General features: G+C 42.6%; 1 protein-coding gene across 1 annotated transcript; it reads left to right on the top strand.

Moving 5' to 3' along the window:
- Positions 1–6,933: 6,933 nt before the first annotated feature.
- htr1aa (5-hydroxytryptamine (serotonin) receptor 1A a) lies at positions 6,934–8,214 on the top strand (the record flags this gene model as incomplete). The annotated part of the gene is made up of 1 exon (XM_080738636.1): positions 6,934–8,214. The coding sequence occupies one exon, from the start codon at positions 6,934–6,936 to the stop codon at positions 8,212–8,214; it is 1,281 nt and encodes a 426-aa protein (XP_080594762.1).
- Between the last annotated feature and the right edge of the window lie 6,737 nt (positions 8,215–14,951).

Raw genomic sequence — 14,951 nt, 5'->3', positions numbered from 1 at the left:
AGTCACTTTGAGGCCCTTTGACTGACAGTTGGGACTAACGCTCGTCCCGGGGGCAAACACTCAACCCCAAACATGATTTACCTTGTACTAACTCGAACGACGTTGAGTAGTGTCAAGCAATCTTCGCAACGTTTGGCACGGCAACTCGCATCCTTTAACTCTGTGGTGGCTCTCGTGGCTCAAGGTCGCTTGAGACTGCACGCCTCCGACACGGTCAAAAACTATACTTTAACGGCCAAAAAAACCCCAACAAAAAAACTGTTGAAACTGTTGTTGTTGAAAAAGTAATGGTGGTAGGCTGGCAGCAGGATTCAATACCATGGGGTTGGGGTTGAGACTGAGAGTCCACTGACTAACACGTCACAACACCGAGCTACAGTTGGTGCTATCAGTTTTTGGCTATATTAGATTGTGACAACGGCCCAACAGTGTCCTTGTGTCTTGCATTTAGCCAATCAAACGCAGGCAGGGCGGCGCTTGGGAGAATCAAGTTACTCTGCTGCACTATCACAATGATTGGCCACACTGTGTGTAATAAGGACTGGAGAATAAAGAACCTTTGTTTGCATAAAGTAGGGTCAGATTGAGTTTTCCTCCGTTTCGGTCGAGTTTAGCAAACTCCTGATATTCACAATGAATTAAAGCATATATTGTAGTATTCGAATTGGGCTACTGCCTTCTATCTGTCACGCCCCAAGCCCCTGTTTCAAGTCACAATGCTGCCATTTAATTCTGTAAAAAAAAATCCCATTTCATGTTATCTTTAAAAAGTGCATATGCATTAATTAGGTCAATTAAAAACCTGGATAAGCCGAGGTTTGAACTGAGGACCTTCTGACACAGATTGACACTGTAACTCCTGAGCAGAAATAAGCTCATGCAATTAACAGAGTGCTGATGGATTGTGGATTTTGTGGATCTCTTTATTATTTTGAATGTAATGGCAGAATTCAAACTCCTTTAACAAGTCAAGACTTTGCTAAAAAAGAAAAGAATACCAGGAGAGTTAAGGCCTGTCCATACTGTCTCCGACCACCAAACCTTTCGTCGGAAAGGTCCAGTTCAACTACAAAATGACATCACTTGCAACTTCTGAAAAGCATTACCCCGAATTAGAGTTTGGAAAGCTGCACATCGGAAAGTCGGAACTCCCCGACGAAAAGTTTGGTGGTCGGAGACAGTATGGACAGGCCTCAAGGATTTGAATGTTTTTCATGAATTCAAAATGGCAAAAAAATGGTCAAAGCAGCAGTTGTGGGGACTCCCTCTTTCCTTGGTGTTTTGCCTTGATTGCACTTAAACCCTAATATTAAACTTCACAAAACTATGCCTAAACCCAGTGGTTTAAAGTAACTACGTACATTTACTTTTGAGGTACTTTTACTTTACTGGAGTATTTCCAATTTTCAGTAGGCCTACTTTTACTTCTACTCCACCACATCTCAGAGGCAGATATTGTACTTTTGCTTCACTACAATTATTTGAAAACTTTAATTTTGTTTCTTGGACGTTTGACATGATCCTCTGTCATTCTGCCAAGTTTTGTATAAAAGGATTGCTCACTTATGCCAGATCTGCAAAAAGCATAATAACTAACTTTTTTAATAAATAACTTTTTTCCACAAAGGGATTTGTACTCAACGCTATGCATAGTGAGCAAGTAGTATCACAGTTGTTGCAGTGATAAAAAACTTAATGTGTTTTGGAAAACTGGTGCAACTTAGAGCTCTTTGGTGGACTTAAGGAGCAAGAATAACTTTTGCCAACTATTGGCATAGCCAAACAAAATTGTTGGGGCTTCCAAGTCCCTTAATCCAATATCTTCCATAATCTGCAAGATAGATATGCACAATGTCTGAAATGCAAGGCAGGAACATTTAGGGCTTTAGTGTGTGTGGTGTTGACAGACATTTCAACACTGCTATCAGGAGCCAGGATAAAGCCGGGAACCTGCGGATGTTCAGACGTCTACTCTACCTTCTGAGTCAGTTAGTTATAAATAAAGTGTTTAGGTGAACGCATTTGCATTAAAATTGCTCCATCATCCATAAAATAAAATAAAACACAATTCTTATATTGCTATAAGCAATTCTTGTCCAAGTTACTTTATTATTCTCTAATGTAGGCGTAGGCTACTACATAAGAGAAAGTATATTCTGGCTGCCCCTTCAGGGTAGACTATAGTACTTAATTGCCTGACTTTATTACATCCATCCATCCATCTTTGCTTCAACCCCCCCCCCCCCCCCAGATAAACTTTATTTTGACGCGCTACTCCTCCCACAATTTTGGCACGCACTTGGGCCATATGTCAAATTGACCGGCTTCATTAGGAATCGATTCTGCTAAGAGATACGTTACATGGTTTAATTTATATAACTGTATTTGTGAATTAATTTTCTCCATTCACTTTAATTAAAAATTAAACGTTTCCCCAAATATGGAGATGACTGACATCATAGATGTCTGACATCATAGACTGACACAATATCTATCTATAAATGCGAGAAGTCTCTGCGTGTCTGTCTGTCTGTCTGCGTGTATGTAATCCGCGTATCTCGAGAACCGTTCGTCCCACCGGCTTCAGATTCGGCACGCACGTTCTCCGCCACGGCGCGGAGTGCAGTGCCCGGCCTCGACCCGACCCGACGCGCGTTTTTTCCGAAACGGCGCAAAACGTTCGGAATCTCCTTATGCGGAGCTGATTGTTGATTGTTGACATCAGGCTGTTCCGGAGGAAATCGGCGCAAGCGCTGACTCATTGTGACATCATTTCATAAAAGGCTCTGACATCGCGTACGCAACATGAGTCAACACAAAATGCCATGGTTATGTATCTCCATATATGGGCATATGGGCAGATCTCCATATGGGCTACATATATGGGCATATGGGCACTGCAAACAGATGGTCAAAACGGGTCCTATGACAACAGGTATATTGGGGTTTGCATTAAAGGGTGGGGACAAAGGCAAACAGATAGATGGTCAAAACGTGTCCTATGACAACAGGTATATTGGGGTTTGCATTAATGGGGTCCGCTCCAAAAAAGATAAAGAAAATAAAAGAGACAAGACAAACATAAGACAAGCAACAAAGCGTGGGACTGGGAGGATGACTTGAATGATGCAGATTTAAGCAGGCTGCGTATTCTGCTTAAAGAAGAAACAAACAAAAAGCGACAGAGATCTCATATATGGGCATAAAATGGACGCATATAAACAGATATCTCCATATGCTTAAAGAAGAAACAAACAAAAAGCGACAGAGATCTCATATATGGGCATAAAATGGACGCAGATAAAAAGATATCTCCATATATGGCATATATGGGCATAAAATGGACGCAGAATCACAAAGATCTCCATATACGGGCATAAAGGGACACAGACAGACAGATACAGAGATCTCCATATATGGGCATAAAATGGATGCAAATAGACAGATATCTCCATATATGGCCATATATGGGCATAAAATGGACCCAGGATTATATCTGCAGTGATCTCCATATATGGACATAAAATGGACGCCGACAGACAGACAGATACAGATATCTCCATATATGGGCATAAATGGACACAGGCAAACAGATGGTCAAGACGGGTCCTATGACAACAGGTATAATGGGGTTTGCATTAAAGGGCGGGGCATTCATTCCCTATTTACATCGTTCCCGAGTTGGCCAGGTCGCCGACTAGACGCTGGGCCGCCCAAAGGGCGGCCCAGCTTCTAGTGTCTATAATGGCCTATGGGCATTCCAAGATATGGGCTTAATATTGATGACATCAGGGATCTCCATATATGGGCATAAAAGGGACAAGTACTGACACAGAGATCTCCATATATGGCCATTCATTAGTGATTATTAGTGAAATAATTTTCCCCATTGACTTGAATGGTAAGACGAAATTCATTTGCAAGTGTGATCCTGTCACGGCAACCACACTTTTTTCCAATTGCATCTTTCTAGTTCCATAGTTGCTGGTGCTAGTAGTATGTATGCTATTGTTTTATTAGTGTGGTTGCCCAACAGGCAACACATTATAGTCCAGGGGAAACTTTATTTCTAGAGTAACCTTTCCGCTGCCATTGGAAATCGATGGAATCAATGGTAATGTGAATCAATGGGATAGGGAATCAATAGGAGTGGGAGTGGGGATTAATAGGGAATCAATTGGTCGAGCTTGTAGAATATAGTCACGTCAGCAACCGTCAGCAACCACACTTGTAATTTCCAATTGCATCTTTTCTAGTTTTCATATGTGATCATCATCATCATCATCATCATCATCATCATCATCATCATCATCTGTTTTTAGTCTCACATCCTTGACAGGCTTCAGATGTGCTTCAGATGTGTCTTCTGCAGGAAATGGTGAGTGTCATTAATCATTTCCTTTTCCCTCTACATGTAGCCTATGATGTGTGTCATTTTGCAGATCCTATAGACGAGTACAGGCAAATGCAATATGTGCCGTGTGATGAAGTGCACTGAGCTTCTCCACAGCAGCTTATGAGGAAACCAGAGCAGACTGTGGTGCAGCCAGTGACTGAGTGTCTGAGGTTTCACTGCAGCCTGATGCCTCCACCCAGTGATGGAGGATGTACGCTACTCACATTTTTACTTAGATAAAAGTATCAATATTGCAAAGTAGAAATACACTGTTAGGGTGCCCTCACACCAAAATACCTATGAGAGTGGAATCCGCGTTCCGCCAATGCATTTCAATGAGAGTGAAGCGGTTTCATGCCAGCAGAGGATTTCTGCAAAAAAAACGCTCCCTTCACATTGAAATGCATTGGCAGAACGCAGATTCCACTCTCATAGGTATTTTGGTGTGAGGGCACCCTTACAAGAAAAAGTGCAGAATTCAAAATTTACTTGAGTAAAATACCAAAGTATTGGTATCAAAATACTACTTAAAGTCAAAAGTAGAAAGTATACTCATTATGCAGAATGTCCCATCTCACAAGTTTTCAAATATATAAGATACATAAAATAAACATCTTTTGAAAATGGCAGATCTACAAGCTCACAATGCCTCGCATCTTGATGCATTGTGAGCTTGTGGATCGGATATTTTCAAATGAACGAAATGTATATAGGGCTGAAGAGGGTAATGTTTTGTAATAATAATAAGTAACTAGTAACTTTAAGTTTTTAAATAGTTGTAGTGGAGTAAAGTTGCCTCAGAGATGTAATGGAGAAGTACAGAAAATGTGAAATACTTCAGTAAAATACCTCAAAATTGTGCTTATGCACAATACTTGATTAAATGTACTTAATTACTTTACACCACTGCTACTTGACATGTAGCCAGATACCTCCACCCACAGTCTTGCTGAGGAAGGCTCGAGCTGAAATCTATCTGTACATCTGTGCTGCCTGGCGTGCCCATGTCTTGTAATAAACCAGAAGATGTTGCAGTGAGTGCTGGTCATATTGTGATTCTTATCGTACTTAATTTGAACCATGCACCTGGTAAAATACTGTTGTTTCACGAATGCTCGAATATCCTATCCCTGTCAAGCTGCAAATGTGGAATCTGTTCCACATATTTTGTGTTTTGTTTCAAATCTCTCTCCTCTCTCTCTCTCTCTCTCTCTCTCTCTCTCTCTCTCTCTCACGCACGCACACACGCACGCACACGCCAACACACACGCATACCGTATATCTCACAGGCTCGCTCTCACACACGCACACGCACACGCACACGCACACGCACACGCACACGCACACGCACACGCACACACACACACACACACACACACACACACACACACACACTATTTTGTGTGCCTCAAACTGTGTGCCAAATGCTCGTCCAGGAGTGCAGTATCTGCCATGTCCAGCAGATGGCGACAGGCTTCCGCTCTGGACTGGAGCGTGGCGCTGTCCTTGGTACTGAATCCACTGTTTCAACATGTTGCTTTCTTTTCCCCACATGACTCAGATTAACGGGTTTCTTTATTTGATAAGCGTGTCCTTTATTTGATAAGCGTGTCCCATTATTATGTCCCGATTCCTGTTCAATGTTGTTTTAATAAAAGCGGCTTAAGTGAAATTAATGAAGACAAATATTCGAGTAAGTAGAGTAAATCTTTCCAATGTGAATGTTACGATTAAAGGGATAGTTAACCCCCAAAATTACTTTGTTTTCCTCTATAGATTACTCACCACATGGAGACTTGAATTCATTGATATTTTTTTGTTTGTTTTGTCGCATTCCTAAGCCAATAATTCGAGGAGACTCTTTGTGTCTCCATAGAGAACAAAGCGGGCTCTTTGCGTCTCCATAGGGAACCACTGCTGGTCATCAAAGTATTGGCCTATGAATGCGACAAAAACAAAACAATAATCAATAGGAAAAAAAGTTATTTGGGGGAGTGAACTTTCCCTTAAAGCAATGTTATTTGTAGCCTATTTATTTGGACACAAAACTAAAAAAAAAAAAAAAAAAAAAAAAGCACTCAATGTAAAAAAAGAAAGAAAAGGGAACCCAACGGTCTGGAGACAAGCAAAAGAAGGAAAAAGAGAGCAGAGCTCTCAGCTCCCTATCGGTCGTCTGCAACGAAGGACAGAGCGCACAGGAACAAAACTCCAGAGCGACCTCCTCGATCTGACGTATCTCAAGCTACTGGTATAAATGAATTCACGGCGTCACCAGCATCAGATGACTCGCAGTGTATCAGTGAGTGAGCCAACATTCACAGCCAAGGCTCCAACAGTCACAGCCCCCTACACACATAAACACGTCTGCGTCATGCGTCCCAAGAGCGACGGCACCGATTCGGAAACTCCGATGGACCCTGACAGTACGCACAACAGAACCGGCGTGAGGGACTGACTGATACCGCGCTCCCCCCTGTTGCTTGTTCCCTCTAGTCGTGGACCAGTGTGCGCTCTAAGCGCGCCGGTGAGGGCGAATCATGGATTTCATCATAACAAGCGCCAATGACAGCAACGCGACCACCAGGTTTCCCGGCGCCGTCGAGGACTGGGACGGGACCGAAAACGGCACGGCGGCGTCTGGGTCTCACTCTCAGCCGGACTTGAGTTACCAGATCATCACCTCTTTGCTCCTGGGGGCCCTGATCCTCTGCTCCACGTTTGGGAACGCGTGCGTCGTGGCTGCGATCGCCCTGGAGAGATCGCTCCAGAACGTGGCCAACTACTTGATCGGCTCACTGGCCGTGACAGACCTCATGGTGTCGGTGCTGGTGCTGCCCATGGCGGCTCTCTATCAGGTTCTGAACAGGTGGACTCTGGGGCAGGCGGTCTGTGACATATTCATCTCCCTGGACGTATTGTGCTGCACATCATCCATCCTGCATCTGTGCGCAATTGCCCTGGACAGGTTCTGGGCCATAACAGACCCCATTGACTATGTCAATAAGCGAACGCCGAGGCGAGCTGCGCTTCTGATCAGCGTGACCTGGTTGGTTGGTTTCTCCATCTCAATTCCGCCTATGTTAGGATGGAGGAGCGCCAAGGACAGGGCTAACCCCGACGCCTGCACCATAAGCCCAGACCCGGGCTACACGATCTATTCCACTTTCGGGGCTTTCTACATCCCCCTTGTTCTCATGCTGGTCTTGTACGGGAGGATATTCAAGGCTGCTCGGTTCCGAATTCGAAAGTCAGTGAAGAAGAAAACCGAGAAAGCAAAAGTGTCAAACAAGTGCTTAACTTTGTCCCCGGTGATATTTCACAAGAAACCCAACGGAGAGACCTCGGTCAAAGGCTGGAACAAGCGCAGCGTGCAACCCAAAGGCAACTCCCCGTGCGTAAACGGCGCGGTGAAGCGCGGAGAGGACGGCGAGTCGCTGGAAATAATCGAAGTTGTGAACAACTCGAAGACTCATCTGCCTCTGCCCAACACGCCGCAGTCCTCCCAAGGGCACGAACACGCGAACGAAAAGAATGTGGACGTGAAGAGGAAAATCGCGCTCGCCAGGGAGCGTAAAACCGTCAAGACGCTGGGGATCATCATGGGGACATTCATCTTCTGCTGGCTGCCTTTTTTCATCGTGGCGTTGGTTCTGCCTTTCTGCGCGGAGAGCTGCTACATGCCCGAGTGGCTGGGCGCCGTTATAAACTGGCTGGGCTACTCCAACTCCCTCCTCAACCCCATCATTTATGCTTACTTTAACAAAGACTTTCAAAATGCATTCAAGAAGATCATCAGATGCAAATTCCATAGAAATTGACCTTGCAAAAAAATCCTGCCATTTGTGCTCTTGTTTCCTTCATTTGAACAATTTATTTAAAGGACAGATGTAAATGTCACATTTTACTGACTGTGTGAAATACAAAAAAAGTATATATATATATATATATATCAAAACAATATATATCTATATAGATAACCTGTCCTATACAGACTTGTACTTTCAGGGACAGTCCTTGCTGCGTGTAATTGACAAAATGAAGTCTGTTTAAAAAATATCTGGCCTCCTCGGCTACTGATGATACAAGAACAGGAACACAGGACAGTGACCTTTTTTACTGTACAACCTCCTGTTTATTCAATGTTGTAGCTATAGCCTGTAGGCAACCATCATTGTGTTACCATGTAAGACATGTCATGCAGTGTGCTGAATCCATGCATTATTCCATCAGAGGACCAGAGCGGTGTTTCTGACCTACACCATGAGCTTCTTTGTAGCACTGAAACAATAAAAGCAATGGAATTAAATAATTGATAAACAGCCTGCCCTCCTTAATAAAAAAGAAAAGAAAGAAATAACACACACTGAGCAAGATCCAGACCAGTGCACGTGGTCATGAAACATATCTCATCAGATGTGTGTCCTGGTCTAGATCTAGATCTCTTAGATCAAGTCTAGAATTTCAACTAAATATAATCTTTCTCATACACCTCCAATCTCAAGTTATCTTGAGCCAATAAAAAAAAGAGCTGTATATGAATTTCTTTTGACAGGCCATATGACAACTGAGGGTGATTAGTTTATCAGTGCATGGTGAATTTGAGCTCTATAGTAAATGGGTATTGAACCACCCTAATGTTATCCATCTATCTTAAACAGTACCAGGGCAATCTGAGAGCAAAAGGAGATGATTAATATTCTAAAATAGAGGCACTGAACTGCACTTTTGTTATTACAATATTACATCAGTGATAAAAAAATAAGAAATAGTAGTAATTAAGCTACTAGACTGAAGTAATTAAAGCGGGTCATGTTTGCATGTTTAGAATTGTAACAGCTGAAATGAATAGAATAATATATCAGTATTCCGATATTCCGCCAGTTGCCCATGTATAGCCTACATCAAGGCTTATCAAATAATCATATTTGAACTGGGGACCCCACACATTGATAAGCTCAGAGTTTGACTTGGTTCCACAGATAAATATTGTGAAAATAGCCGATCTACAAGCTCATAACGACTGCGAGGTGTTGTGAACTTGTAAATCGTCTATTTTAATATTTTTCCTCTTTCTTAGGTAATATTTGACAATTTGGCCACTGTTTGATCATTTACTTAAGTGGAACTATAGTTCGTTTGTTGTACATTGGACTTTCAGAGGTATTAAAAAGTCCTTAAATTGTCACCTTAAAAATGTGAAGATACCATATACAATTACTGTTGAGTGAGAAAACAATGTTGCACATTAAGCTAATAACCTGGGGACCCCCCAAAATCGTATCTGCAAAGTTTGGTCATATATAGGGTAGTAGTTCTCAACCTTTTCAGACCGCGACCCCCAAAATAATCATATTTGAACTGGGGACCCCCAACCTTCACAAGCACTTGGAATTGTAGGAGTTGGCATTACATTTAGTTTGACTCGATCTATTCCTTTGTGAAAATAGCCGATCTACATGCTCACAGCGCCTCGCAAACGCAAGGTGTTGTGAGCATGTAGATCTGCTATTTTCACAATTTCAGACTGAGTGAGAAAACAATGTTAAGCTAAACATCTGGGGACCCCCCAAAATAATTTGGGGACCCCTCTGGGGGTCACGACCCACAGGTTGAGAACCATTGATATAGCGTACAGTCTGGGTCATCCCAAACTGAACCCCAGTTTGGGAACCACGTGCACTGGCCTACGTATGTGACCAAGAACTGAATCGTCACTGTGTTCATGCAATTAGCAACGTTGGAATCAGACTCACATAGCAGGTAGAGTACACTGATAAGAAAACAAACAAGGTATTTTCTCCAGTCCAGATGGAGGGAAACTAATGCATTGCAGACACAAGATGAAAAATGAGGAAGGGAGGGAGGGAGATGAAATATTACTACACAAAGGATGAATGAGCAAAATAAGTGTCAGAACAGCTGCTTTGGGAACGCTCTGGGTTTCACTCTCCCCAAGTAAACATAGCCACCCTGGGAATATGGTTCAAAGGAAACCTAAAGACAAGTTGATGATCATTTCTGTGACATTCAAAGATTATGCTTGTACAAAAAAATCCAATCTACTGTAATTCTCTAAAGGCATAAAATAGGTGTGATAACTAGAACTACAAAAAGGACAACATTCTATAGTCTCTATATCATAAAAGATAATGTGCTTGCAGGGCTTGCAAGTGAAAAGTAACAAGTGTATCCATGCATCCTAAATGGAAGAAAAGTCTACAAAATAAAGGCTAACGTGGGCTGGGACACATGTTGGACTGTCCTATCTGATCAGTACATGAACTGCCAATTAGAATACAACACAGATGCCACTATATTGAATTGTTGGGTGTTCTTAGTCTTGCATAGCCAGACAATCAATAGGCAGAGATCTCTGAACGCGCTATGCGAGACTAAATTGATCTGCCAGTGCTGTAAAGGGTCACACAGGGTTTAGGGAGCACCAGAATGAACATTGCTACATCGGTTGATTTTGTTTATCAGCCAGAGCCTAGGCCCAGAAGAACGTTCATTTCAGTCTAAAAGCTCTGGGATTACTCACAGGTACCAGCTAGGCCAGCTTAGATTCTCTCACAAAAGTGAATGTTGCACTGTATTAATCCCAGGCCCTCTGCGATCCTTGGAGTATAGGTACAGTAGTTTTGTACCTTGAGAGAGGAGAGGAGAGGGAGAGGGAGAGGAGAGGAGAGGAGAGGAGAGGAGAGGAGAGGAGAGGAGAGGAGAGGAGAGGAGAGGTCATATGGGCTTGGCTTTCCCATAAGAAGTCCTGTTATATATGGGCATAAGATGCAGTGCCATGATTCTTTCCCCCCTAAAACATGATTATCAGGTATTATGATTGCGACCGAAGGTCGCAGACCATGAGAAATGTTGCAGCTTGTCTCCGTCTGTGTCAGTACAGGAAGTGACGTCACGTGACATCATGTGACATCACGTGACATCACCTTATCAAAGATCAAACCCTGGATATCCATACTGTGTCAGTCAGTCAGTCAGTCAGTCAGTCAGTCAGTCAGTCAGTCAGTAAGTACACATTTTGACAGTCTATGGGTTGGTTCCCTTGTCACAGGTGATATCACAGGTGACATCACCTATGTAAAAGTCCATACAGTATATGGGTATCCCTTTTATGATGACGATCCCAAACCCATTCTGTTAGAGTGGTTCTAACAGTGATGTCACAGTGATGTGTCAGGGGAACCACAGTGCAGGCGAGATACGGTCAAGCTGTGACCGTTCACATACTAAACTGCGACCTATGGTCGCAATAAATTAGCAATTCATTAATGTGTTCATCACTTGAATGTTGCAGCTGGTAAAAGTGGAGCTGATTTGCTTCTTGTGAGCTTAACTTGTAACACATGCTTATTTATCAATTAATGCATGTTTTCTATTGATAGTCAACAATAAAAGAGGTGGTGTAGACTTTCCTCAGGCATGCCTGAATAAATGCCAAAGGTATACATTTTATTTACTGTTGTTTGTTGCCTACCTATGCACCTGCTTATGAACATAATGTGTGCTTGGAACTTCTTTTTCACTAGTGTTCTATTGATAGTCCAAATCTGCTATAGTAACTGAAATAATTATAGTAGAGTAAAAAGTACTTCCTGCGTTTGAGTAAAAGTACCTAAATATTATACTAGTAATTAAATAAATGTATTTAGTTACATTCCTCGACTACACACATGCTTTTAAAAGCAACATTTCCCCAAAGGAAATTGTTGCCATATGCTTCAATGATTCCAATTACTTTGTCACTCAGTTAGAGCTGTCATGCATCACTCACATTAGGGCATTATTCCCATAAAACTGGTTCTTGGAAAGAAAAAACTAAAGCATTCCCATTTGAAACATGCAGGTGAATTATTCATTTCGTGTTTTACTTCTCTGTATTTTTCCCCATCCCCCTCTCAGATGCTGATGACTGCACTGAAAACCACCATCAGTGTTGCAAACACCCACTTTCATCACCCGCTTTCATCTTTTGTCTATGTCCTGAGCAGGAATATGAGAGAGAGAGAGAGAGAGAGAGAGAGAGAGAGAGAGAGAGAGAGAGAGAGAGAGAGAGAGAGAGAGCGTGCGTGCGTGCGTGCAACATCATCACGGGAAGAGGAAATTAAAGATGCTTTGATTGGCGGTTGGCACTCAGTACCTCAGGTTTTAGCAAGGAGGATGGTTTTAGTTGGGGCTGGGGGGTGGAGGGAGCAACAGGAGGAGCTGTAGGAGGGCATAGCGGAAGGAGCTGTAGGAGAGCGTAGCGGGGGAGACGAGAAGAGGGGAAGAGAGAGGTGCGAGGTGGAGGGTGAAGAGGTGAGAGGGAAAGTGGTAGTGGTAGAGTGCTGAAGAGAGCAAGACAAGGCTGGAAGGATACCTAGCACATTGTTTTTAATAAGAATTTCACCCATATTACCTGTAATGTGATGTGACAAATAAAGATTGATTGATTGATTTAGTTTCGTCCCCTAACAGGGTTCTCTCTCTCTCTCTCTCTCTCTGCCCCCTGTCTGCCCCTGTGTGTGCACTCCATTCGAATGATATTAACGCACTGAATGGGAATTTGTCACATCTTTTCAGACCTTTGAATGATGGAGTAGGTGAGATACGGAGCTACAGGGTAGGTTAATCACAACATTGATTGGGAGACAAATGACCTACCGGTACCACCAACAGGGCTCAGTAGCTCCGCCGTATAAAGTATATTTATTGATTGTGTGTTTGGGGGCCTTTTCTCTCTTCTCTCTTCTTTCTCTCAGTCTTCTGGCCCTTTTCTATTCTGTCTTTCTCATACTGTCTTTCGCTCACACACTCATGCAATGGAAATATTGTTTAAAAGCAGTCAGGGTATAGTAAAGTATACTTCATGCCTCGTCCACACAAACATGCACAATTCACTCCATGCCAGCAATGAAGGCCATGGTCATGGGTGACTCCTGGATATGAACGTGTATGAAAGGACATACATGCTCTGTATTGCCTGCATAAATATATAAAATCACTGAGGCATATGCCTTGATGCCCACACTAAAGTGAACTTCACAAAGCACAGGGAGAAGCTTAAAACATATATTCACAGCTGGAATTCGGTAAAAAAAAAGCTCAACAGCTTAAACAAATTAATTTGAGCATATTAATACATACAATTAAAAAGTTCAAAGCTGTGTTCTTTTATGCAGATTCAAGAGATTGCAGGTCTCACAGCATCAGTCAGGATTTCTTTTTTATTTTAGTTGTTTTGTTGTTCTTGTTTAAGAATAAGTGCCACAGGCCCAAACTTCTGTTGAGATAAACTACTGTATCTGTGCAGACAGATGGATGTTTGGAATGCAGATCAAACAGTGTGACCTCGTCCTTGATCATGACACATAATCCAAACACTCCTGTCCTGGGGTGGGGAGGACTTTTATTTTTTCTGTGCAAACGTACAATTGCCTGCAGGCTGTGTATGATTTGGAGAGGTGCTGCTATGTGTTATTCATAATATGGGTGCCTGTGTCTTTTGGTGTATGTATGTGTGTGCGTGAATGCGTTTGGGTCAGTCAACGCTTTAAACTTAATGACCGCAAAACCTTGCAGAGAGAGAGAGAGAGAGAGAGAGAGAGAGAGAGAGAGAGAGAGAGAGAGATCGACCGACCGACCGACCGACCGGTGGGGGCACATCATGCCTGAGTATAGACTGTCTATCTGTGATACCATGTGAAAATGTACTAACTTCATTTCTTGAGCATATAGAGAATCCCATAATACAGAGTGAATATCCACAATTTCTGATATGCCGGAGGGAGACATCCTCAGAGTGAAATGGGCTGCGAAGTGTGAATTTAAAGGTTAATAATAATAACAACAAACATGATGGTCAAGGCTCAAGGATAGACAAGCCTTGGGGCTTTTGTTTGTCTTGCAGCTAATTGCTTTTCATAAATTAATACTATTCACGTGACTCAATATATTGCAATATTTTCTGTGAAAATAAAAGAACATTTGCACATCTATACTATAATTTTGCGAATGTCTGAGTGAGTGTCTGTCTGTCTGTCTGTCTGTCTGTCTGTCCCAGCGTTTCTCCTCGGTGGCTGGAGCAATTGATCTGAAATCGCATCACCATCAGCATATGAACACACCTGACATAACTGTGAAGCCCGTTTGTCACTTTCACAAATCGTATGCTGTATATTAGCATTTTTATGGTGTATCTATATCTATTTAGCCTACAGTACCTTTTGTGACCACACATGTTAAGGGAGGGGCGCTGTTGTTCAGGCCATGCACAATCACACACAAACCCACACACACAGGGGGGGGGCAGATCGGTACACAGTATCTCTGTAGCCGTTAAATGGAACGGGTATTTCTTACATTGATGCTCCTACATATTAGCATGCAAGCACCAGTTAAAGTTACTTTCCATCCCTCATATACTGTGTGCACAGTGCACATCCCATAACCCACACACTGCACATCATTTCGGAGCTCATATCTTTGAACGGGTAAGGGCTAGTACATTAAATTTAGGAGCAGTGGAAAAGTGCCATTAATACAGGAGCCGGGAAGCAGT

This window comes from Nannobrachium achirus (genome assembly GCF_963921795.1).
Source record: "Nannobrachium achirus genome assembly, chromosome: 12".
NCBI classification, from domain to species: Eukaryota; Metazoa; Chordata; class Actinopteri; order Myctophiformes; family Myctophidae; genus Nannobrachium; species Nannobrachium achirus.
The sequence above is the reverse complement of the archived record's forward strand: the minus strand, read 5'-3'. Positions and strand labels throughout refer to the sequence as shown.